At 45.6% G+C, this 22256-nt stretch overlaps 7 protein-coding genes across 7 annotated transcripts; 3 read left to right on the top strand and 4 right to left on the bottom strand.

Moving 5' to 3' along the window:
• Positions 1-1883: 1883 nt before the first annotated feature.
• On the top strand, positions 1884-3418 carry AOL_s00054g370 (uncharacterized protein; the record flags this gene model as incomplete). Its single annotated transcript, XM_011121686.1, has 3 exons — positions 1884-2127; positions 2381-2562; positions 2648-3418. 3 exons carry the CDS (start codon positions 1884-1886, stop codon positions 3416-3418), a joined length of 1197 nt encoding a protein of 398 aa, XP_011119988.1.
• A 2855-nt stretch (positions 3419-6273) lies between these two features.
• On the bottom strand, positions 6274-7092 carry AOL_s00054g369 (uncharacterized protein; the record flags this gene model as incomplete). The annotated part of the gene is made up of 4 exons (XM_011121685.1): positions 6274-6299; positions 6364-6556; positions 6723-6875; positions 6964-7092. The coding sequence occupies 4 exons, from the start codon at positions 7090-7092 to the stop codon at positions 6274-6276; spliced, it is 501 nt and encodes a 166-aa protein (XP_011119987.1).
• A 625-nt stretch (positions 7093-7717) lies between these two features.
• AOL_s00054g368 (uncharacterized protein) lies at positions 7718-9525 on the bottom strand (the record flags this gene model as incomplete). The annotated part of the gene is made up of 7 exons (XM_011121684.1): positions 7718-7968; positions 8025-8174; positions 8232-8314; positions 8373-8470; positions 8530-8590; positions 8649-8761; positions 8824-9525. The coding sequence occupies 7 exons, from the start codon at positions 9523-9525 to the stop codon at positions 7718-7720; spliced, it is 1458 nt and encodes a 485-aa protein (XP_011119986.1).
• A 584-nt stretch (positions 9526-10109) lies between these two features.
• Positions 10110-13971, top strand: AOL_s00054g367 (uncharacterized protein; the record flags this gene model as incomplete). The annotated part of the gene is made up of 7 exons (XM_011121683.1): positions 10110-10342; positions 10408-10916; positions 10975-11240; positions 11292-11482; positions 11542-12094; positions 12157-13746; positions 13801-13971. The coding sequence occupies 7 exons, from the start codon at positions 10110-10112 to the stop codon at positions 13969-13971; spliced, it is 3513 nt and encodes a 1170-aa protein (XP_011119985.1).
• Positions 13972-14220: 249 nt separating this feature from the next.
• Positions 14221-15062, bottom strand: AOL_s00054g366 (uncharacterized protein; the record flags this gene model as incomplete). The annotated part of the gene is made up of 3 exons (XM_011121682.1): positions 14221-14445; positions 14530-14712; positions 14904-15062. The coding sequence occupies 3 exons, from the start codon at positions 15060-15062 to the stop codon at positions 14221-14223; spliced, it is 567 nt and encodes a 188-aa protein (XP_011119984.1).
• Positions 15063-15845: 783 nt separating this feature from the next.
• AOL_s00054g365 (uncharacterized protein) lies at positions 15846-18140 on the bottom strand (the record flags this gene model as incomplete). The annotated part of the gene is made up of 14 exons (XM_011121681.1): positions 15846-15947; positions 16029-16167; positions 16250-16264; positions 16334-16504; positions 16576-16873; positions 16944-17051; positions 17110-17274; positions 17347-17385; positions 17453-17498; positions 17556-17603; positions 17677-17820; positions 17882-17904; positions 17980-18011; positions 18091-18140. 14 exons carry the CDS (start codon positions 18138-18140, stop codon positions 15846-15848), a joined length of 1380 nt encoding a protein of 459 aa, XP_011119983.1.
• Positions 18141-20002: 1862 nt separating this feature from the next.
• Positions 20003-20500, top strand: AOL_s00054g364 (uncharacterized protein; the record flags this gene model as incomplete). Its single annotated transcript, XM_011121680.1, has 3 exons — positions 20003-20137; positions 20224-20236; positions 20310-20500. 3 exons carry the CDS (start codon positions 20003-20005, stop codon positions 20498-20500), a joined length of 339 nt encoding a protein of 112 aa, XP_011119982.1.
• Between the last annotated feature and the right edge of the window lie 1756 nt (positions 20501-22256).

Below are 22256 nucleotides of genomic sequence, written 5' to 3'. Positions count from 1 at the left end.
GCTGTTCTAGTTTCGAGACTGGAAAGGTATAAAGAGAATGGAGTAAAAGAAACTTAGCTTACACGAGGGTTCAATGGGAATATTGTCTGTGATCTGCTACTTTCAAATCTCGTATGCGAGAGTCGAGAGAATCGGTGCTTCGAGGGTCGAAGAGAATGAGAGCGAGCCTAGTGTCACATGAGAGGATAAGCCCGATCCATTGAGTTTGGTAGTCGGTGATGGAAGACTTTCGAGATCGATGACAGGTATGTATTAAGGAAGAGAAGAAGAAATGAAGAGGAGGTGAATGAAAGTAGTAGGAATGATAAGGCGGGAGGAGAAGGGAGGTGAGGTAGAGAGTTGAAGAAGAGATGGGGAACACGAACAAGATGAAGAAGAGAGATGAAGAACATAGGTAAGATGAAGAAAAGAGACGAAAAGAAGGAAGGAAGGGGAAGAAGACAACGAGCAAGCTGAAGCAAGAGGTGGGTGAAGTACGAGGGTGGTGGGGTGGGATGGTGAAGATGAACAAGAAGAAGATGAATGAGAAGGTGAAGCAGAATCATGAAACTGAACAGGCTGAAGATGAATAGGATGAAGGACGTGAGTAGGGTGAAGACTTGAGATTGTACCTACTTCAATATTTAAATCCAGATGCTGGATCCAGAAGAAGACAGAGGGAGGAAGACGAAGGGGAAAATGAAGATGTCGAATATAAAAAAGATAATTGGGGAGAAAGAGTAAGAAGATAAGGGATATGACGAAGATGGAGAAGGTAGAAAAGATAGAGATGATGGAGATGATGGAGATGATGGGAGAGGTTGGTGGTTAGTGGTTGGTGGCTGGTGGTTAGTGGGTTTGGAAGAGGATGATGGGAAAAGAAAGAGAAGGAGCAGGAACAGGAGGAGATTAAATAGGTTGTCCCAGTCACGAGACCAAGGGAAAAGAAGAGGAGGACTGACCTGTGTTGATAGACACTCCGTTGTGGCCTGTAGTCTGTTGCTCCCTTGGATCGAGGTTTCTGCTGTTTGTCTTTCTGCCATTGTTCCTACTCTTTTTATTCGAACGAAAGCTATGATCGAGCTTAATATAGAATAATGGAGTTAGAGAAGAGAGGAGGAGGAGGAGGAGAGGAAAGGCGTATGATAATAAACAAACTATAGTACGGAAGTTTCTCTCTCTCCAGTTTTCTAACCGGTTGATCCATTGCTCCCTTGCGGGCCTCCATATCTTTGACATTGTCTGGCCAAATTCAAAATTGTCGATATCCTTATATAATGTATATGCCGTCTACACTTCAACTTCGTGATCTGAGTACTTGGATTATCAATGGATTGCTCCTTACGAAACTAAAAACCTGGTATTTGGACCGAACATTCGTATTACGTACTATATAATTCTAGTGACGAGATTGAAAAACTGTGTAGCTGCCTAGTATACTTAACGGCCTAAGTGCTCTCTATTGCGCCTCGGGAACGGACTCTTTCGATAGTAATTTATAGATCTATAGACTGGTCAATTCAAGTTGCCAGGAGACCTCTTCTCATATACCATTATCACACAGACTTCAGACATAACATATATACATAGGAATATCGATATATCGTATTGTAGTAGAAGTTCGTATTACAAAAGTAACATCGTATCAATAGCACAAGACTAGCGCCTATTGGTCACCATGTATTATATGCGTACTCTGTGAACGCCAGGAAGTGACCCCCAGACTAGTATGAGTGGTCCAGTCTGGATCCCAGAAGGTTTTGATTTCATCACTGTTCTGTGTTGTCGACCTCCCTCACGACCACCACCGACAACCATCATTTTTCATCCTCACTCCACCTCATCACCTCACCATCGCCATCATCATCATTATCATTATTACCATCACCATCACCATTATCACAATGCCGCCGACGCGTACAGAGAGGAGCAGCCGTCGAACCCCTCCTGTTGGTGCCAGTGGGGCAAGCAGGCGACGGGACGGATCGAAGTCGAAGTCGCCGGAGGGGGCCGGTCGACAGACGAGGAGTTCGGGCTCCCAGCATGGAGCAAATTTGCAGGTGCCGGACGCTGCACCCAGGGATCCTTCCGCCGAACCCTCCCGTTCGGGAGTGGCGACGCGTTCGAAGGATCCCAGGCATTCTGCCGGTAAGTTACACAGCATTTCCCCTCCTAGTCTTTCTTACTGGTTTCGTTTAGCCATTCCAGGGCTAGTTTCGTGATGCTGGGCCTCGTGGTTTGCTCTGTTTGTTTCTTACTTATCGCCCAATTTGTTTGTCCCTGAACCCTGTGTTGCCTTCCCGATTGAGTATTTTCGGACCTCCACAACACATTATCATCCTGTTGCAGATTTCCAAAAACAACACAAATATACGTTGCTGACACAGGGCTACTTTTACAGGGTGTGAGCAGGGGCCGGGCCTGCAGGTGGTATACGGTGGCCTGATAATCCAGGCCGAGCATGAGAACACCGGCTACCCAGCCGATGTTTTCACGGCCTCGGGGCATCAGGCCGACCGTTTGTTTGTGTGTGACAGGTGTTTTAAGTACACCTGTAACCCGGCAGAGCTCTATCAGCATGAGGTGAGTGTACCCTTTTTTTTCTTTTTTCTTTTTGGCTCTTTGTTCCCCGACAACGAAACCCCGGAAGCTGACATTTTTCCTTTAGCGTCTGTCTGGGGATGAAGAGCGGCCGCGGGGCACCCTCGTTCACGAGTTCGAGGGCGGCCGCTACCAGATTTACGAGGTGGACGGGGCGGACGAGAGTGAGCATTTGTTCCTCCAGTCCATGTGCCTTTTTGGAAAGTTCTTTATACAGAACAAGTTCATCTGGTACGAGTTCGACAATTACATGTTCTATGTCCTTGTCGAGAAGCGGGAGGGCTCGCAAGGCAAAGAGCACGAGTTCTCGGTTGCGGGATTCTTCTCGAAAGAGAAGGTCTCTTGGGACCAGAACAACCTGTCTTGCATTATACTGTTTCCGCAGTATAGGAGTGGGGGGCTAGGAGGCGCGTTGATCGACTTCTCCTATTACATCTCCCAGGCAACTGGGAGGATCGGTGGTCCCGAAAAGCCAATTTCGAAACTTGGCCAGAGGGGCTACGATCGGTATTGGAGAAAGTCGGTCGCGGCGGCCATTTTGGGGAAGACGGCCCCCCGCAAGACAGACGCTCGCTCGAGTAAACGAGCGGCGTCGAGAACTCGCAAGGACTCGACCAAGGCACAGCCCCCGAACAGCCGGGTCCGACCCGGCGACATCTCGATCGGGGTAACCGACACTCGTGGCACTCAGACCATCAGCTTGGGGGATCTCTCCAAGACAACTGGGATATTGTCGGACGATATTCTTACTTGTCTTGGGGATGAAGGATTGATTACGAGATGGGATGGCGGAAGGCCAGTTCTGAGTCGCAGTCGGTTGAAGCAGTGGGCTTCGTAGGGGATGAATTTTTGTCACAGCAGGCAGTGACGTTAAACAGATGTCTGAGGTTGGAGTTGGGCTCGGGGAGATGGAAAACTCCCCTTTTACCGACAAAAAAACCCGTCGCAGCAGGTAGTGACGTTAAAATATTGTCTGAGGTTGGAGGTGGGCTAAGGGAGAAGGATCACTCCCTTCATGTTTACAAAAAAACCACGTCACAGCAGACAGTGACGCTAAGCGGATGTCTGAGGTTGGAGTTGGGCACGGGGAGAAGGAAAACTCCCTTTCGTTAATAAACCACAGGTTAGGAGTGTTTGGAAGGCAGTAGATGGCGGGTGAGGAAGAGGAGGAACTTGTGGTGTGATGGCGGGAGGAAGGGGCGTGGGGAGAGCATAGGGGAGAGCAGGAAACTCCTCTCTATCAAAAAACCTCTTTGAGAGAAGGAAAACTCTCGATGGCGCATTAAACCGGTCACACCATGATAGTGATGCTTAACGGGGGTGCATATCTGGCGGGGAGAGAGGAAAAACTCCCCGAAAACAAAAAAGCCCTTTTTGTCACGGTTGAAGTTGTCCAGTGCCCCGGAAAACTTTGGTCCTCTGACACAGGGGAGAGTAGGAAACTCCCCTTCATCAAAAAACCTTTATTTATCTCGGTGAGGTGCGGGTGCGGTGTGGTGTAGGGGAGAGGTGGAAAACTCCCCTGTGTGAAAAAAAAACCTCCCTGAGAGAAGGAAAACTCTCGTTGGCGCATCAAACCGGTCACACCAAGATAGTGATGCTCACAGGGGGTGCCTATCTGGCGGGGAGAAGTGGAAAACTCCTCGATAATAAAAAACCTCTTTTGAGAGAAGGAAAACTCTCGTTGGCGCGTCAAACCGGTCACACCATGATAGTGATGCTTAATGGGGATGCATATCTGGCGGGGAGAGTAGGATAAACTCCCTGAAGACAAAAAACCTTCGCTCTGGTCCCAAACAGAACTTCTTGAGAGAAGGATACTCTCGTTGGCGCGTTAAACCGGTCACACCAGGATAGTGATGCTTAAGGGGGTGCATATCTGGCGGGGAGAGAGGAAAAACTCCTCGAAAATAAAAAAGCCCTGGTTTCGTTTGTTGGTTGGTGGATGTCGTTTGGATGGTGGTATAAGGGAGAGTTGGAAAACTCCCTTGGGTAAAAAACCTTTTGAGAGAAGGATACTCTCGTTGGCGCAGGAAACCGGTCACACCACGATAGTGATGCTTAACGGGGGTGCATATCTGGCGGGGAGAGAGGAAAACTCCTCGAAAACAAAAAAGCTCGTCATGTTTACCCTTAGCTTAGGTACTTGTTATCTATTCAGGGAGAAGGAAAACTCCCGTCACCAAAAACCTGTCACCTGAGATAGTGACATCTGAAGAGATCCTCTCCGAATGTCTGTGATTGATGATGGCAGGCTCGTTCTAAGTCTAGTAACCGGTGCATGTAAAAGCTCAAGCGCTCTGATAGAAACTTCTACCCGTGATGTACAACAAATGATATCTTGCTAAGGCCACGGTTCCGTCTCGACTAGGAGCCATACATGATCTAGAGGTAAATTTATACGATGGGACCTGAACAGCGCCTTCTTCTTCTATAGGGCTAGTACAGGTTACCGAGTTTCACAGATCGTGTAGAAACAAGTAGGGTATACTGCTACATCTAAGTACCCTTGATCCGTACTCATGAGCATATCTCTACAGAGGCCCCATCATGAGAACTAAGACGCGAAAAATATATGCATACATGTTGTGAATATAAAGTTATCAAATTCGTAATAGTATACTGATAGCATAAATAATATTATTGACATGTAAACCTGATCCAAAGTTACTGGTATACTGGTCTCGTTCCCAGACGTCACAAAGGGCAGCGGTATACTATACATATCGATATATCCAAGAATCGACGAATAAGAACTTGATAACGTTATATATATTAGACAGAAGTCAAGCTTCATAATTGAGCTCGAAATGTAACTTTATAAATTTATATAGCTATAGTGCAATTAGTTATACGTTTTATTGTTGTCGATATCTTTATGCCGTCTAATCGTGAAATTGCTACATAATATTAATTCGCAAAGAATACTCCAGATGTCCGAGACTACTCCAGATGCACAATTCTACAGATCAGTTACTTTGAGAAGTACAAAACGATATGAGCGAGAGTTAATCAATATGGTATCAAAAGGTTTCTAATATATCTCAGATTATCTTAGGTCCAACTCATGCCCTGTCACCGTATTCAAGATCGATATCATTTGTCGAAGATTGGGGACCGTATTTATATTCTGGAGATGCGAGTAATATATGGATACGTAGTGGTACATATTATAGAATTCGACGAGACGGCATCTAGCGAGAGAGTCGTCCTCATATTAAACTTACCTCGCCAGGCACAACCACAAGCAAAAAGTGCAAATGGGACTCAGCATGATGTACCCAAGTTCATAAATTGGGGTTGGCCAAAAACAGAATCACCATCTTACGATTTTAGATCCTACGATTTTAGGGAACGGTCATATGCTGGGTAGTAAATTTATTCCCTCTACTTGGAATGAATTTTCTGGCTGGAGGCAAAAAAAATTGCGGCCCCCGACAAAATTAACCCCGGTTGTGCCGTTATATAAATGTACAAAGACCATGCATTAGGACGATAGAGAAAACACCGAATGTAGCGTAACCCCGTGAGACATAAAATGGAAAGGGCGTAGTAGTCGGAAGAGAGGTTGGGTGGGTGTATGTAGAATTTTGATCGGAAAAACGTGGAGAGAGGGTGCGTAAAGAGGTATCTCGATCAAATATTGTAAAGTAGGAAACAGAAAACGGAAAAAGACGAAAGATCTGGATTTGCTTAGGCTACTAATTCGACAGCACCGCCTATGATTTGATCATGTTAGTATTCTGAATGTAGACTTTTCGTGGGAGTTTTGTGTGAACATACCAGCCTCCTTGATCTTCTTCTCAGCTAGCTTAGAGACGAATCTAGCCTTGACAATGACCGGGACCTCCGGTAGTCTTCCCTTGCCCAAAAGCTTGGAGTATCCGTTTGCCAGTAGATCAATAACTGGAGCGGTGTCGGTCTTTCCAGCGCTCAAGTACTTCTCCCTCGATTCGGCGGGGATCAATGTCCACAGCTATAGATTAAAGTACCTTGATTAGCCCGGCTGTTCATCTTCAGATATTTCTATATTCAATTCCTAAAATATCTAGCCCGGATGCTACTTTTGACTTTGCTCCTGCTATCTTCTTTCCTGCTCTTCAAGTTTTCCAACGGATCGGGTGGGTAGATTTTCAACTCACTTTGTCGAGATTCAGAACCGGTCTCCAGAACTGGTTCTGTAGCTTGTGGAAGTATCGCATACCGACTTTACCGAAGTAACCGGGATGGTACTTGTCCATGTTGGTTCGGTGGTGATGTTGACCACCAGCAAGACCACGACCACCGGGATGCTTCTATAAATCTCCCAAAAATATGCTATCAATAATCTGTTCGCCCAAAGAGTTTATCGGCTGGGAATTGTCGAGGATTGTTCTGTCGTACCCTGTGCTTTCCTACACGACCGTGACCGGCACTGACATGGCCTCTGTGCTTTCTTGTCTTTGTAAGTCTGGTCTGGAAGTCGAAAAATGGTGATTCGTTAGCTAGGTCTGCCTCTCTTTCCTCTCTCATATCCTTCAACTGCAACTTCCTCCATTTCCGCCAAAAACACAATTGTCGAAATAATCAATACTCGGGGAAGGACGGTTGACATACGGGCATGGTTGCTGTTGAATGACGATAACCTCGATACTTCGAATTGCAGGAGGTAAAAAACTGTGGACGATGATGAGGGATGTCACTAGGTTTTGAGGTGGTGGTTTCTTCAATTTGCTGGTCTAGGCGCGGTCGTTTGCCCACAAGCGCACTCCGATTGGGCTTTTTTGATTGGATGGGGTTCAACACATTGAAATTTTGGGCCAGGGCAAGCCAGCCCTTATCTGATTATCTATCTATCATCATGTGATCTAATGCCAAGAGATAAGAACAATGCAACAAAAACAACAAGAAAACACAAATAGAGGGTATCCAGGCTTCAAAACGCACGCTCCTTTGTGCTCCAAGAACAATGCAATGAAATAAAAGCAACATCTATGTCAAGCTGCCAAAAACACCTTATTTGTCGTATAAAGGTACCTAGAACGGCCATGGGGTTCAAGAAAACAAGGCAAAGGTAAAGACTTCCTGTAAATGCGATGAAAAGCAAAACTACCATGAATGCAGAAATGATAAGATGCCGTTGACGGGAAAGAATCTGCTAGATCGTTTCGACTTCGTCGTCGGAAATATCGGCTCCGATATTTGTGAGAAACGGGTCTTCAAGTGCTTCTGCAGCTGATAGGCGTTTGCGATGATCCAAGTCCAGTGTCTTTTCTAAGAAAACCAGTGCTCTTTTCTCCTCTAGGCTCAGAGGATCGTTCTTGCTCCTGGATGTCGCCCATTCAACAATCCGAGACAAACTGTGACCTTTCTCTGAAATTGTTGGGATGGCGGTTTCGAATACGGCGCCTTCAGAAAAAATATATTAGTATCGCCCAATTTTACCTAGTGATTGGATGGCATACCATGCAACGCGGCGCAGGCCCTCATCTTCGCCCGTCCAAAGACCGTAGCCATTTCAATTATGGCGTCGATGTCGTCCGGGGAGTTAAAGAAGGGGAATCGTTTTGATAAGAAAGTTAAGAGGATGACACCTGCAGACCATATGTCGATTTCTGAAAGGAATTAGCCCTTGTAAGAGATGATATCTAAAAAGCAGGCGAGATACATACTAGTGGTTTGTCTGTTGCACTTGAATAGGACCTCGGGGGCGCGAAAGCCTCTCGTCCCAGCTCTGTTAGCTCGCTTGGACGGCCTAAGTTTACATAGCTCGTTAGTTTATAGTCTAGGGTAGACTTAATATCTTTGATTACCTTTGATCGTTTTTAGGATACCCCCCAACTGGCGCTACAGGTTTCGGGGGGGGCCCTCTAGCCCTGGTGCAAGGACAAACTCCGTCATATTCCTCTCTCTACAAGCATGTATTAGCACGATCTGTAACCACCAATCAAACTAGGTATAACAACAAACCTCAGCCAGACCAAAATCAACCAATACGCCTCTACCTTTTGCGCAATCGTAAAGAAAGTTTCTATGGAGCGGGTCATTAGAATTAAGGAATTCAACTACAAGGAGGACCTCTAGCATACGTTGGTTTAATATCTCGATGAAGGATATTCTTGGCGTGGACGAACTTCAAAGCCGTAAAGAGTGATCGCATGTAACGTTGGATTTCGATGATACTGAGTTTCCTAAAATACTCCTGTAGAAATGTGATGATTAGCATCACGTTTGAGAACCAAAGGATCGTGTCGAATAGCTCACTCTGAAATCGACATGGCGAAAATAAGGCATGACGGCAATGACTTGGTCGAGGTGGCGGAAAGCCGTAATGAGTGATACCACATTCTTTGATCCAGTAAGATCTTTTAGGAGTTCCAATTCGTTGTGGATTCTCTGTGGGCTGCTTGTGACGTATATTTTTTTAATAGCGACATATTTGACCCTCTTCTCCTTAGCTTGATTTAAGCGGTGTCGTTTCGATCGAGGCGAGTAGTATTCGGCGGTTCGTTCGTCGAGATCCCATTCGTTTACGTAACTGTTATACTGCAAGTCTATTGCTTTATAGACAGAAGAGAAAGTGCCCTCTCCAGTCTTGCTAACAATCTTGTAGTGCAGATCAAGTTCTTGAAACGAGGCCATGAACTCATCGATCTCCTCCTGCACCTCAGGGCAAATCTCATCCACGGTTCCGTCAGATTCTTCTGAGAATTGGTCTTCTGAGAGAGCATATGGTTCCATCTCGCTGTCATTTTCGCTGATTCCTGCGACATCTTCATCTTCGTCCATTTCATCGCCCTGAGCAGGGTATTGAACGCCTTTGCCGTTTACATAGTCGTCTGAAGAAAATCCTTGCTTAGCTACTTCATTTCGTGGAGGTGGTATATTCTCGGTCCGTGAAGGTTTGCGTTGAATGATCTTGGAAGCAGCGTGCAGGGCAGCTGAGCGATGGCTTTGCGAATTCATTGCGAATAGAAGTCCGTGAGTCTGTTGAACGCAGGGGTTAGCTCAAGCCTCGAAGATACCAATGCCAATGGCTATCCATTGCCGAATTTCTGACCTTGCCCCTATAGAAGACTTAGTCCAGTTCTCGTCGTTGGTGAATTGCGAGACAAGGGAGCAATATGCTGTTGTACGATGGTGTATATCCCGAATTATACACGATGAGGCATGAAATCGATCGCAAGCTGCATGTTATTAAATTCCGATTCGCGAGTTTTAATGCGCGAGACACCAACATTGGTAACAACGGCAACAACAAAACACTTCTCTCTCGTAGGCGACGGTAAAAAGTAAACAACAACGGCATAGACACCGCAACGGACCCCGACGTCGAATACCGAACGTCGAAACGACTCGCCGAACACAGAACGAGCTTCAGAGGACCTACTGGAAGGCCTTACGGTCCATTCGAAACCGCGCTAGAACGAAGACCAACGGAAACCCACATCCTCTGACCCGACTAGGCGCAGCCCAGGTGGCATGCCTATCTAGCTCCCCGTTCGATATCTAAGTTATTTACGACTCTCAAAACATACCCTTACGACAGAATGGAGGAATCAAAATACACATTCGAGCTTACGGATTCGCTAAGAGCTTATCTCGACGACCCTTTGACCATTTCCTGTCCAGATGCAGACCCTGGTCTCATCAGCGAAAATGGAGAGCCCCTCACCGCGGGGCAGGTCAATCCTGTGCTGGACCCTATCGTTGAAGCTGTCACCATAAGCCCAGATGCCATTCTAAAAGACGATAACTTTGACAACCTACAATGCTTGCTGAAGTAGGCACCCTCAGACCACCCTTATAAAGCTTCATATGCTGACGGAGCTATCTACTGGCGCGCAGGTCGTTTTCTTTAATCCCAGGAGTATCCGCGAGCAAAGTTCTAGACTTGGTTGCCTCAGGCTTGGCCGCTGAGGCCGCTATCGTAAACAGCGAATTAGAATCGGACGACCCTGGCGATCTTGAGTTGCACAAAGAACTACTGGAGGCATATGGATTCCTGCTGCTATGGGCTATCGGCGCGACGGAAACTCGAATGCAAGAGAAGAGCAACCAAACTGCTCCAGCCGCCAGAGGCAGGGGTGTTAAGTCAAAGGTTTCGAAGGCTAGCGCAGGGGTTTGGGACCCATCTTCACAGCTCCTTCAGACGTTAGACATCATGGCGAGAGTAATGAAGCTCAAACTATCTAGGATGTTCCTGACAACTTCTGAAAGAGATACATTCGTCAGCCTCTTTACAAGGCCAGTGTATTTGATGCTAGAGAATGAACAGCGAGTAAAGAGCGTTCCAATGAAGATGCACTGCTTCAAAATACTCTGTCTTGCTGTAAAACATCATGGTCACGCATACGGTAATTTTTACTGCTCCAAAAGGCCTCTCTTTAAGTACTAAGTTGACATATAACTTAGGCGCTCAAATCTCGATTGTGCAAAACTTGTCATATTTCGAACATCTTTCGGAGCCGATGGCCGAGTTCTTGCAAATCTTAGATGAACAATTCGATTATCCCCAGCTTGCCGACGAAGTTCTCCGGGAAGTTAGTAACAAGGAGTTCAACAGCAATGATACCAAGGGACCTAAATCGATATCAACTTTCTTGGCCAAGCTCGCAGAGGTCGCGCCTCGCCTCGTTCTCAAACAAATGACACTGTTGATCAAACTACTGGATAGCGAAGTGGGTACCAGAACTTTGAATAATGCCAGGATCACACTAACCAAATGTTAGTCGTATACTTTGCGATGCGGTATCATAGAAGTTTGCGGCAATCTCATCGCAGATTTGACGAAAGAAGACGAACGGACGGATTCACATAAGTCACAAATTGAGTCCTTCTACGATGTTCTAGAAGAGAGGTTTCTAGATATCAACCCTTATTGCCGCTCACGTTTGATGCAGGTTCTCAGCAGACTTTGCGAGTACGGATTCCTCCCATTCTTCAAGCGTATATAGACTAACATTTTCATGCAAACACTAGCTTGGAAATAAAGAACCCAGGGCGCAGACAAAAAATCACAGAACATGCCACTCGCAGCCTCGAGGACAAGAGTAGCAATGTTCGCAGGAATGCCATTAAACTGATCGGGCGCCTTGTTGCCACACACCCTTTCAGCGTGCTGCACGGTGGACAACTTGCCCTAAAGGAGTGGACTGAGCGTTTAACCAAAGTAAATGAAGAAATAGATGCGCTGGGCCCACCACCAGGGGCCCCAGGCCTCGGAGAGGGTGGGGCAGACGAAACTTCGGTTGATGAAAGTCTATTACAAGATGTTACCATGCATGAAGCGGATGGAGAAGAGGGCCATCAACCGCCCGCAGGTCCAACACCAGAGGAGATGGCAACATCAGAGGCAATTACAAAACTGCAATTAACGAGGCGATACTATATGGATGCTATCCGGTTTATAAATTCCCTCCATACCGCTGCTACTCTCGTCACGCAGTTACTTGGATCTCGAAATAAAAGCGAGGTTATTGAAGCTATGGATTTCTTTGTGGTGTTAGATGCATATCGAGTTGAGCCTTCTAAGGTATGTTATATCTCGTAAGGGCGTTAAAATGCGGTTTCGACATTTAACTAACAAAGAAATAGGTTGGAATTCGCAAAATGTTGCGGTTGATCTGGACCAAAGGAAACAGCGATGAAGGCCGAAGCGTTCAAACTCATCTGATCGACTGTTACAAGATGCTATACTTCGAAGCGCCGAATAACTTCAACCCCAATGATGCTGCGAATTATGTGGCCCGGAATATTATCAGTCTAACGTTTGGTGCAACTTCTGGCGAGCTTACGTCTCTTGAAGCTCTTCTGAGCACAATGATGAAAGCAGGTCAGATCCCTGAAGCAGTTGTTGAAAAGCTGTGGAAGGTGTATGGTGTGCAAAAGAAGGAAATCTCGAGGACTCAGAGGAGAGGCGCTATAATATGCATCGGAATGCTTGCTGTCGCAGATCCAGAGATCGTGATCAAGCATCTCGAGACACTTCTCCGCATTGGGTTGGGTGCCCTTGGAAGAGCTGACCTCGCACTTGCCAAGTACACCTGCATTGCTTTGAAGCATATTTGCCCAACCGGTAGACGGGACAGCCCGAGTACAATGGCAAGACTCCCAAACAACCATGCCGTACTCATCAAGTTAGCTGCAATCCTCGAGGTTCCTACTTCTAGCCAAGACTGGCTTGGTCTTGCTGAGCAGGCAGTGAATGCTATCTACGCATTATCACAGCACCCAGATGTATTGGTGACGGAAATTATCCAAAGAAAGACTAGGAGCGTGTTTTGCGCCCCTCGTGCAATGGAGATCGAGGACGGTGAACCAGCCCCGCAAAAGCCGGAGGATAGCATTGACGCAAATATCAAGCTTTCTCAGCTCTTGTTCCTTGTAGGTCACGTTGCTATCAAACAAATTGTCCACCTTGAGCTCCACGAATTAGACTTCAAGAGAAGGAAGGCTGCGTCAGAGAAACTGAAAGCAACCGCTCAGACTCCAGAGAAAGGAGCAGCTGCTCAGACTGCCCAAAGTGAGTTGGATCTTATTGGCGGTACCAATGAAGACGACTTTACGGATGCCATGCAACATATTCGCGAAAGAGAGTTGCTTTATGGAAACAAATCGCTTCTAGCTCGATTTGGGCCGATGCTTATGGAGATATGCTCCAGTAATACCAACTACAAGGACGCCAACCTCCAGGCTACTGCAACTCTTTGCCTTGCGAAGTTTATGTGTGTGTCATCGGAATTTTGCGAGAATAACTTACCACTATTGATCACCATTATGGAAAAATCTACAGATCCTATTATCAGGAGTAATGTAGTAATCGGGTTAGGAGACATGGCAGTGTGTTTTAATCATCTAATCGATGAAAACACGGACTTCTTATACCGCCGTTTGAACGATAAGGAGGCATCGGTGAAAAGAACATGTCTGATGACCCTAACATTCTTGATATTGGCCGGTCAAGTAAAAGTTAAGGGGCAACTCGGGGAGATGGCGAAATGCTTGGAGGATCAGGATAAAGGAATTGCTGATTTGGCGAAGATGTTCTTTACCGAGTTGGCTACGAAGGATAATGCGGTGTATAATCACTTCATTGATGTGTTTTCACTCCTTACTACGGATCAGAACATCGATGAGGAGTCTCTGAAGAGGATTGTGAAGTTCTTGACTTCATTCATTGAAAAGGTATGTCTACGCCCGGCTCGTCTAACAAAGCTCTCAGGCTGACAGCGCATATAGGATAAACATGCTAGACAGCTCTCGGACAAGTTGGCTGCCCGTTTAGGACGCTGTGATACTGAAAGACAATGGAATGATGTTGCATATGCGCTCTCACTCTTGCCGCACAAGAACGAGGAGATCCAAAAGGTGGTCGCCGCAGGGTTCAGGGTTGTACAAGGCACAGCTTGATATTACGATATATGATCATTTCTTGTTTCCTTTTTCACGTTGGAGGCGGGCGTCTTCGTTGTTCTAAGGATATCGATTAATTGTTCTTTTGAAAAAGTCAGTGGCAATCTCGATTCGCCCATTTTGAAATCAATTGGTATTCCATAAACGCATAACGCATAGTATCTTCTAGGGTATATTAACGGAGAATTGGAGTATCAGTCCCAGTGCCTTTGTTTCATTTCATTTTTCTTCTCGCCCGTGAATCCACTAATCATTTGTGATTTCCGTGTCCCCATCCGCATCTAGATCTATGTGCTCATGACCATGGTCTGCTGATGCAAGCGCCTCGGCATTGCTCTTGAGGTATAATACCAATCGAAATGCCGAGTTGCCGTTGAGGTAATATCTATGAAGTCTCTTGCTCCTTAGAAATCCAAGGTGTTCATAGAGTTTTATAGCGCCAGTATTAGTTACTTCTGTTTCCAGAACGACCTAGATATCGTGAGAGTTCGTTAGCTTTGGTGTACTGAAAAAAAAAAAAAAAAAAAGACAGAAGATACATCGGTGGAAACAAACCTCATCCGCATTTCTAAGAATCATAGCGTCTATAGCCATCTTGACGAGTTTTGTAGCTAGACCTCTACCCCTATATTCTTCCTTCACGACAAGCATGGCGATGTACCCTCTATTTGCGCCATGTTCTCGATGTTTTTCGAGCTTGCAGATGACGACGCCGATGAGGTTTTCGCCGTCCAATGCCTATTTTTAAGAATATAATCACGATATTAATATATCAATTTCTCTTTATTTTTTAAAAAAAAAACATGGATAAAAAAGCATTTTTACAAAAGCATTTTTTCCCCAAGAAAGTAATAATATCGAAATCGTGGTGTTACAATATAGATATAAACTGTATGATACGCTCACGTGGAAGGGGGGGGCATATTTACAAGATAACACAAATCCCCCCACTGATGCAAAAAGTAACGATAGACGTAGATACTGTAAGGTTCTGAGAGGCCGTCGGATATCAGAGACCGTAAGGATTCGAGATGAGGGGTTTCCTTTTCGTTTTCGAAGGCTTTGAAAGTAATGTTATCGGCTTCCATGGCCTCTCAAAAGTTGTGCAAATTCGCGATAGCCTTTTAGCTTTTTTTCTTTCTTTCTTTCTACATGTGCTGGCTGGCGCCCTGAGCAGCTTTTGGGAGTGGGTTTTTGTTCGGGGTGACGGGGATACGTAATTTGGGGGAGCTTTGAGCTGGGAACTGGATGGGATGGAGGGATGGTGTGTGGGAGACAACGCAGATATTCAGAGAGTTCGAGTTCGGTTGGTCGATGTATCGATGCGAGCACGGTTGAGGAGTCTGGCGACAAGATAAGATGTAAATTCATAATCAATCACTAGTCTCGTACTGATCAATCACATGGATATACTATGGAATGGAGTCTTGTAAACGTCATATCAATTATTATCGATGCATTAGGCCATTACAAGTCTAATCATAAATAATAGCAATTGAAATCGACAAGGAGCATCTAGACTCTGTACAGCATTGACAGTGGAACTATAACCTGACTAAAAATCCAGTAAGCCCAGAACTTGGGCATTCAAAGTAGATTGAATCATAGTACTAACTAGTACTACCTAGGTACCTATACTCCCCAGAAATACTGGTAATGCAATTGCGAAAGATATCGAATAAAAAAACCAAAAAAAGGAAAGCATTTGTTCATTAAAAAGGAAATAAACCTGATCATAACTTCATCCCTTCCAAATATCCTGTTGATCACAAAACCCAAAATATTTACTGACTGTGAATTCTCATCTACTAATAGATATGAACTCAAAATCGACAATTCTTCTACTGGAAAAAGATTGACTGAAGAGAAATTTAAACCGTCAAACCAGCAACAGCCTTCTCAACTTCACCAACAACAGCGGCAGCAGAAGCATCGCCACCAGTGCTTGGGGTTCCGGACTTAGCGAATGCTTGCTATAGTTTTTAAAAGAGGGATTATTAGTAAAAAGGCACATCTCTCGAGGTGGGTTTAGGTTTAAGATTGGAGTGACATACCTCGAAATCGTGGATGATATCATCAATATGCTCGATACCGACGCTGACTCTGATGAGATCAGGAGTGACACCGGAGGCAATTTGCTCTTCCTTGGTCAACTGGGTATGTGTAGTAGCGGTAGGGCTGATGACGAGGGTCCTATTATTCGCGGTAATGTTAGTTCTTAAATTCCCAGCGTTTTGCTCCTAAGCAGGCCATAATTCGGTGTATAAGTGCTTACTTAGCGTCTCCAACACTATAAGATTTAATGTTAGTAAAAGGAAGGACCACGAGATACTAGATCGGGGAATGAACAAGAACGTACTTGGCAAGGTTTGATGCGAGCTTAAGGTTATCGACGAGAATACGACCAGCGTCTTCTCCTCCCTTGATACCGAACGAAAGGACACCACCGTATCCTCGGGATGGGTCGAGGTATTTCTTGGCCAATGCGTGGGATGGGTGGCTTTCGAGACCGACATACGAAACCCAGGCACTAAAGTATTCCGAAAAGGATATTATCAGTTTATTGGATCATCTTTAAGGCGGAGCAGTTAAAAAACTTACACAGATTCGTGCTTCTCGAGCCACTTAGCAAGCGCAAGCGCATTGCTGCAGTGTCTTTCGACACGGAGAGAAAGGGTCTCAAGACCAGTGATCAACAAGAAGGCACCGAATGGGTTCAATGCGGATCCAAGATCACGGAGAACATCGACTCTGACTCTGATGGCATAAGAGATTGGGCCGAAGGTCTTCCAGAAGTTAAGGCCGTGGTAACCAGGTGCGGGGTCGGTGAATTGTGGGAATCGGTCGTAGTTCTTGCCCCAGTCGAACTTTCCGGAGTCAACGATGACACCAGCGATTGCTAAATGTTAAAAACAACGTTAGTCCCAGCCGGCCAGGCAACATGTGTGGAGAATGTTGTAAATGCTTACTGTTTCCGTGTCCGCCAATCCATTTTGTGGCAGAGTGAACAACGATATCGGCACCGTGCTCAATTGGCCTGATCAAGTAACCACCAGCACCGAAGGTATTGTCGACGACTTTATTAAGGACCCTATTAGCAAATTTACATCTACACCTAACAGAGTAGATACATACCGAGTGGGATTCCAGCAGCATGGGCGATATCAGCAATGGCCTGGATATCCGGAATATTGTATTTCGGGTTTCCGATGGACTCGATGTATACGGCCTTGGTCTTGCTATCAATGGCGGCCTTGATGTCCTCTGGCTTATCTCCGTCGACAAACTTGACGTTGATTCCTGCGCGCCAGAAAAGTTGCAAGGGTTAGCATGCCCAGGGTGGGGATTTTGGGTTTTGTGTTTGCGGCTCACCTAATCTTGGGAAGAGGACCTTGAATTGATTGTAGGTTCCTGCGATGGTATGTATGTTAGGAGATGGAATCTACAGTTGATTTTTTTTTGGATCGCTGTCTCATACCGCCGTAGAGGAAGGATGTGGCGACAATGTTGTCACCGGCGTGGGCCTAGGCGGGGATGTTAGTCCACTCCTCTATGTCTCTCTAACAAGAAAAAGGACTTACCAAGGCAAAGATAGCCATAGCCTGGGCGGATTGACCGCTGGATGCCGCCTATTCCGAATTTGTTAACCCCCAAAACCAGGTCCCAGGTCCCAGGCGAACCAAAGGTCGAGGATATACATACAACAGCAGCAACACCACCCTCAAGAGCAGCGATTCTCTTCTCGAAAACATCAACTGTGGGGTTCATGATTCTAGAATAGATGTTTCCAAACTCCTGGAGGGCGAACAGACGTGCGCCATGGGCAGAATCATTGAAGACGTATGACTATATTTTTTTCGAAATCAGTATTTTCCCAATCGTAGAGTGTAAGCAGGGAAAAACATACTGTCGTGGCGTAGATTGGGACGGCTTTGGAGATTTAGATTCGAGATTAGTTTTTTGTAAACAAGCAGACTATCGATCGGGGTTATGTATCGGTAATACCTCGAGCATTGGTGGCTGGGTCCGGCTCCTGACTATATTGAACGGTATATCATTAGTATTTACACATCTCAACTGAGACAAGAAGTGGATCTTGAGAAGGGAAAGCCTTACCCAGCGTGGAGCTGCAAAGTCTCAAACTTTGGCTTGTATTCTTCTGCCATTGTGAATGATTGATTGGGTATATTCTCGAATAACAATCTGTATGGAAGATTTGGTCAGGATTCTGCGTTGACGCACCAAAAAATGCAACAAAGCGTAGTATCGTTCAACGTTGAAGCGCAGTACCGTAGAAGGAAGGAAAAGAAATTGAATATCGTGTGGAACGTATTTTCATAGATATAAGACCCGTGTAGATAGACATGGATGTAGTCTGTACCCCTCATCTATATCTGATAGATGTTTCGGGCGCTAAGTCATTCACATGGCCCGAGGGGTCCGGCTGCAGGCAGCATGCTATAAAGTATCAAAATTGCGCGATACCTGAGCGAAGGTTTCGCGAAACTAGATATAAATGACGTAGCCCGATGCGCCCATATCGGAAAAACTTCTGATAAGAGATGAGGCACCGGGCAGCTATAGGAGAACGTTTTCCCTAATAAACTGGAATGTTTTTTTCTTTTCAAAGGTTGGATCGAGAAATAAGGCTTGTACGACTGTAGTACAGCGCCGGAACCAGGAAGAAAACTTCGACCGGCGAGTTTCACTCACATTAAGAAAAATTAAACTCGAGTCGCACTAGTATGAGGAAAAACGGCGCAAAAATGAGATTTTAGTTTGGAAACTGCTGGCAATCGTCGAGAGGATGAGGGGCAAGTATTGCGAAATGAAAGTCGACAGAGGAAGGAGGGGCGCCGGACTTATATAATAACATCTTTGAACCCATCGGTGTGCCCCCAAAGGGCCGACCGACTTTGAAAGCTTTAATTTTTAGCTCTTAGGAATCCTTTCACGAGAGACAATCTCAAGAAGGAATTGGCATAGTATCATGTCATGTTCAGGGTACAGAGACATATTCGACATCCGATGCGGAGACCTGGGCCGCAGTTTAGGACTGAAGTCGTCTCATCGTGGAGGTCCGCAGAGCATCTTTTTTCGAAGATTTCCAATTGCAGATGCTTTTGTGGACGCCGAGTCAATCACGCCATCGATATAGCCTTTTTCGCCTTGGTTAAAGGTGCTGGTTCGGCAAGAAAAACCAACCAACAGGGCTGGCCAGTCCCGGGGTGATTATGTAAAGGGTCCATCCCGTATGCCGTGGAGAGTAACTATTTAAAATAGGAATTGCACTGTGGGACACCCGTGGTATTTGGCCCCGCACTGTACATGTACATATCTGGTAAAGGAAGTACATGTACTTGAAACTGTAGACCCCCGCATGGAAGCCTGACACTGTCGAATGTTGTGGTGGTGGTGGTGGTGGTGGTGTTTGGATGTTTGATATTAAATTTGAGATTGCATTGTCAGGAATATGCAAGATGCACAGTGGTGGTACACAGTGGTGGTACACAGTAGTACACGAGATCCTCAGGGTGGTAGCAGTGCTGGTAGCAGCGGCAGCAGTATCGAGTGTGTTGGTACTTACCAAACCAGCTCGACCCGAATTCCCCACACCGCAACTAACTCTCGATCTCCAACCAACCTTTCTACCATCCAACCAGATCCATTGGAACCTCCCAGCTCTCTATCCTGCTCGAATACAAGCTTCAAAGGTACGCCCCTGAGCTCCATCCACCCCTTCCAAGTCCCGATCACGCGTCTTTTTGCTTGCATCTTCTGTTTCTCCAGCTGTTATTTCCGGGTTTCCATTTCTCGTACCCCTCATTTTTTCCCTCTTTCAATTTTGTCCCGCGTCGCTAGCTGTTACCCTACCGAAGTACCTAGCCAGACACGCGAACTCAAAAACGAGGGAGACACGAGAAGGAAGAAAAAAAAAAAAAAAGAACGTGGAAGAAAAAAGTATACTAATATCATTGTTGATTGAACAGCACGTGTTTAATACCTCCTCAAATACAAATCCATAAAAATGTCTACATACGACGACGCCATGGACACCACTCCTGATAAGGGCAAAGGCAAGCTCCAGGAGGATACCGTTGCCAACCCCGCCGTTGAAGAAGAATCTTCGGAAGAAGAGGAAGAAGAAACGTTCGATGAACATGTAAGTCCATTATATTCACAATTAGTTGATCATAGGTCGTTCTGGAAAAGTCACATTGGTTTGCTAACATGTCTATCGTAAAACAGGCTTTGCCCGAAGGTACTTGAAAGCTACATACCATCCTTAGCCCTTATACCTCGAATTGACATATTTCTTTTTCTGAATCTCACAGACGAGGTTGAACACGACGCTCTCGAGGAAATCACATCCTCCAACATCGTTCCCGGTGGTCGTACCCGTGGCAAGGCCATCAACTACGCCGAGGTCGACCAAACCGGCCTTGACGATGATGATGACGATGATGAGGACTTCCAGGAGAAGCCCGCCCCACAGGATGAAGATGTTGATAGGATGGAAGACTGAGATACTTTGGTATCCTCTTACCTCTTAGTCGAATAGGCTGCGTCTCTGGCTTGCTGTTTTTTGTCTTCTTGCCATAATAACAATACTTTCCAAATACTTTCATCCCATCCCACCGCTTTTCTAGAATTACATTATCTTCAAAAGGGCGCAGACTGGGTACAACTGGTGACCTTTTTCTAAAGCGCGAGCATTTCTCCTTCTCTTCTATGTCTTTTCTTTTCTTTTCTTTTTCGATTTATGTTATTCCGAAGTATTTCTATCCTAGAAGGAAATGAAGAGAGAGGAGTGGCGGTAAGGATCAATACGACGGGGAAATGATTCAAGCTTCTACATGCTCATATGTGCGTCTCACATATGTGCATGCACAGCGACCAACTTTTTTTTTGACTAAAAAAAGAACCTAAACGTCTTCTCTTTGTTCCTATTACTGATATTAAGAGCAAAAGAAGTCAAGAATGTACTTTATTCCTCTACACTTTAATAAAAAGGGAAACCAAATGGCAATCATCCTACATTTCGAATTCCTCGATCTCATAGACAGCATGCATATATGCGGCTGTGTTGGCCTTACATAATCGCGCGGCTCCGAACCAAACCAAGCCGAACCCCAACCGACGTGACAAGCCTTCTTCCAAGCCAACCAGCTGCCAGCTTTAACCTTTAACTCCAGGCCAGCTTGCAACGCGCCGCCTTCTCCAGGCCCCCGAATAATATAATCTACAGAACCTCAAATCTCCATATCGAAATTTATTAAAAACCCCCCACCACAAACGAAAACACCATATGCATAGATGACTTCCAGGTACAATATACTCCCATCTATATCCATCCTTTTGCCATTCGACTTACAGCATCCCCTACCACTTTGTTCAAATAATTCCAAATCAAACAAAAAAAAAAGAAGTCTCTAACATAAACCACCCTTTTTTGGGCACGTGTGGAAACTAGGTACGGAGGTCTCCATCAGCGCGATGGCCGACCTGCAGGTCACGACAGTTACGAATCCGGGTCAGGACTAGGGGCTCCTCCAGGTGGATATCGCCCGGCGACACCTAACAGCAGGTCCGTTTTCTCCCCTACCTCTATCGATACGGAACGTCCGGGGAGGCTAATATTTCGGCCGGGAGAATAGGGGACAATACAGCCATGCGGTACTCGATGAATTAGAATCGCAGAATGATGCAGCGATTGAGGCTATGAGTGCCAAAGTGCGGATGTTGAAGGATGTATGCGCTTTCCCCCGCTCTCTCTTTCTCTCTCTCTCTCTCTTCTTGTTATGATACGAATTGCTGCTAGCAGAGCTGCAGAGAGGGGTTCACCTTTGTCAGCTGCAGAATCGGGATCGATGTGTCTCTCTATATCTAAATATATGTACAACCAACTAACAGCTGCCATTTTGTCCCCGACTAGATAACAACTGCTATTGGTGTCGACGTCAGAGATTCTACTACAATGATCAATTCAATGGTAACGAAAACTCCACCCTTCCTCATCCCTACCTATCTTTAACCCACATCCGGAGTCAGCTTAATAAATTTGGAATTTCCTTGCAACTAACCTCTTTTTAATCATTTCGCTTTTGGCTTTTTTTCTTTGGTTTCGATGTTCTAGAACGATACATTTGAAAACACACGCTTCAAACTTCGCGGAACAATGAATAGAATGTTACGAATGGCCGAAAAGACGGGAATAGGCTGGAAGACATGGCTTGCGTTTTTTGGAGCCGTATCTCTGCTATTTTGGTACGTTTGGTTGT

This window comes from Orbilia oligospora (assembly GCF_000225545.1).
Source record: "Orbilia oligospora ATCC 24927 unplaced genomic scaffold scaffold00054, whole genome shotgun sequence".
Lineage (NCBI taxonomy): Eukaryota > Fungi > Ascomycota > Orbiliomycetes > Orbiliales > Orbiliaceae > Orbilia > Orbilia oligospora.
Note: the sequence above shows the minus strand (reverse complement) of the source record. Positions and strands in the feature narration are given on the sequence as shown.